This window comes from Grammomys surdaster, unplaced genomic scaffold, assembly GCF_004785775.1.
Source record: "Grammomys surdaster isolate TR1022 unplaced genomic scaffold, NIH_TR_1.0 214, whole genome shotgun sequence".
Taxonomy (NCBI): Eukaryota; Metazoa; Chordata; class Mammalia; order Rodentia; family Muridae; genus Grammomys; species Grammomys surdaster.
This window is the reverse complement of record NW_021604659.1, coordinates 1,416,913-1,420,117: the sequence shown is the minus strand read 5'-3', so window position 1 is coordinate 1,420,117 and position 3,205 is coordinate 1,416,913. Positions and strand designations below refer to the sequence as shown.

Genomic DNA, 3,205 nt, shown 5'->3' with positions numbered 1-3,205 from the left:
CCCGATGTTCTGCCCAAGGGCCTGACAGAGGACCACTACCTCTTTGTTTCTTCTAGATGCTGCAGACATCTGCCCTCTTTTCTCCTGGTCCTTCCTCTTCTCTAGGGCTGGCTCAGCCACTCCTTCAGCTCATTCCTCCTGTCTATTTCCTGGTTTATTATCATATTGTATTCACTCATACCATATCTTCCTCATTACACACACATTCCCCATCCCCCACCCCTGCATACACATATGTTCTTTCTCCCATGATTTTCCTCTTTGTGCTCTCTCGCTTGCATGCCTTCTCTCTTGCCTGGCCTCTCCTTTCAGAGCTCTTCTCCCCATCACTTCCTTCAGTCTTGTTTTGTGCCTGTGGCCATGATAATGTACTTTTCATATTTTATCATAACAAAGCAATTCCCATTTTGTCCCCTCCTCTCTGCTGACCCAGAATTGCCTGCAGCAATGGCTACTATTGGCTACTATTTTCTGTGAAGCCCCCCTGGAGGCACCGAGGCTCTCATACCCTTTTATGCCTGCCCTCTCACACTACTTTCAGGGTTTGTGACCTCTTCCTTGTGACACGGCCCATTTCTCCCACACCTGGAACTGGTCTCGCCCTGTAGGTATTGCTAGCATCTGGGCTTCTAACCCTGATCTTTCTTTGTACCTGTGGTTCAGTTGGGCAGAGGTTAATGACTTAAGAATCAGTGGTCAGGAGTGGTATTACATGCCTGTAATTCCAACTCCTAAATGAGAGATAGAGGCAGGGTTGTCAGGAGTTAATGTCAATGTGTAGCTCTCTCCATGCTCTGTATGAAGAGCTTGTCGTTTGTAGGTGTATTCACATGTGTGAGAGCATCATTGTATTTGTGGATTTTCTCCATTTGCTTAACCATTGAGCTCTATAGCCCCTGTAGGGACCCAGTCAGGTGTAGCTCACAATCAAGCCACAGAATCAGCTTCTTTCTCCCTCTTCCATCCCAGGCAACATGAAACCGTCATCCCAGGGGACCTTCCCCTCATACAGGAAGTCACCACAACGCTTCGAGAGTGGTCTACCATCTGGAGGCAACTTTACGTGGTAAGAAAATGGAATGCTCAGTTAAAGTTTAAAAAATACAGAATGGTCTTTCTGGTCCTTGTACCAAAACATACTTTTCCCTCCGTGGGAACCTGGAGAAGAGAGCCTCTGAGCAAGGTCTTGCTTCTCAAGGACAGAGCAAGCAAAATGATCATTGTTTTGGCTACTGTTGGGGGCCCTGTGGTCTTTGACCCTCGCTGTGTTGAGATACAGTTTGCTCACTGTATTGAATAAACTGAACTAAAATGGAAGCTGGCCTTGGGTCCCTCTTGCTTTGTGTTGGGAAGAAGGAATGTGGCTGCTATTGGGTCTTTGAAAGGACAGGACCAGGCAGTTTGTGTTGATGTCACCTGTGAGTATATGTTTTGATCATGAAAATGAAACTCTACTTTTGCACAGAAATCACATAGTTGTGAAGACTTAGTAGATGGTTACTAGTAATTATTTCTTTCATTTGTGTCAGTGACAGGTCTTACGGGCTGAGGAGTAGAATAGTCTTGATGTATCGTGTCCGAGGTGTGCAGGGAACATTTCACATTCTGGCTCGGCGAGCAGTTGTCCGGTTCTTATTAATGCAGAGATGTCGGAGCTCTGACATCTTTCATTTCATTTTCCCCCAGGGCATTTCTTTGCACATAAATCCATATTTGCAGAAGATTACCTTTTGTTAAGCCTGTATTTCTATTCAGCGTGTTGATTTCTCATATGCTAATGTTATTATCACCGAGCAAGGGCTCTGGAAGGAAGTCAGTGCGTTAATTTCTCAGGAACATAGAAAACTTCCTAAAGTCTCCACAGCTGTTCGCTGGGCAGGCTTGGTTTTGATTATACAGTGGTTTCCTATAAATGCACAGTAATAAGCACTTGCAGTAATTGTTCATCAAACGTACTCACAAACCTAAAAGCGTGAAGTTAGCCATGAATGTTTCGTGTAAATCTGAGCAATTTCATAGTCAGTATTTCATGTTCAACTTAGCAATTTTTAAACAAAAATATTATAGCACAACAAACAGGAATTGCTGTGGACCGATCAATGAGTGGACACTATTAGCCCCCTGTCGCTCACATCCTTAAACATCATCATCTGGTTCCTTCTCCAAACGGCAGATTCACCTTTGATGGGTTTATGTTGTTAGATTTGTACAACGCTAAGTCAAAAGTGCTTCTCAATATTGAGATACATTCTTTTATATGCAACCTCCTGTGGTTGTAAACTTGTCTGCAAAACAGGTATGTCTTTTATATGTTCTTAGAGAGAACAGCAAGGTGGATTAGGAAGATGAAAAGAAACATGTTTTGCAATAAATTCTTAGTTTGGACCTCTTTTAGCTTTCATTTAAGAAATCAAAATGAGGAGCTTGGCGTGCACTCGGTGTGAAATCGGAGACAGGGAGGGGAAGAGGTTATGGCTGAAGTTTCTGCTGTGTTCTATCTACTCTCTGTAGTTTTTAAACAACAAACTCCCAACCATTCCATTTTACCAGTGAAGACACGGGAGCCAGACAGCGTGGTAAAAGCCTGTCAGCTGAGAGAGGGAGAGAAAGCTCCCAACTGACCTTCCTACTCCGCAAACATCCCAGAAGGAAAAGGCTTCTCTTTTCTTTCTCCATGCCCTAAAATTCCTTCCAACACAAAGACCCTTCTTTCTGTTTACTCATGCTCACTCCCTATCACCTGGTTGCTTGCTCTGCCTCTTGACCTAGACTTGATTTTATTTAACTCTTGGGTTAAAGGTGTGCGCTAGGGCTGAGCTACACCACAATGGGCTTTATCCAGTTCACAGTCTTGGGGTTCACATTGTGATCAAATATCCCACAAAACTGTAGTTCTTGGCACAGTGTCAGGTCTCAATAAAAATTTGTTGAGTAATTGGGAAAAAAAACCAGTTTAAGGATGAGGCTAGCCTACTCTACATGAGACTGTGTCTCAAATCAACAGCAACAAGAAAAAACAAGGGGAAGAAGGAAAAAGAAAGACAGGATATAGAACTAGGGTAATGTAACGGCTTGGTGGCTCCACACGTAGGAGCACTTGCTGGTTTTCTCTAGAGTATCAGAATTTGATTCCCAGTACTTGTATCAGGCATTTCATAGCTCTAACTCCAGGAGATCAGATTCCCTCTGCTAGCCTCTGCTCTAC

At 43.7% G+C, this 3,205-nt stretch overlaps 1 protein-coding gene across 1 annotated transcript in view; it reads left to right on the top strand.

The window, feature by feature from the left end:
• The window catches only part of Dock1 (dedicator of cytokinesis 1), a 508,897-nt gene that overhangs the window by 64,395 nt on the left and 441,297 nt on the right, over nucleotides 1–3,205 (top strand). Inside the window, exon 5 of the mRNA XM_028772526.1 lies at nucleotides 970–1,066. Coding sequence (XP_028628359.1) covers nucleotides 970–1,066 — 97 coding nt within the window. The remainder of the gene's footprint in view (nucleotides 1–969; nucleotides 1,067–3,205) is intronic.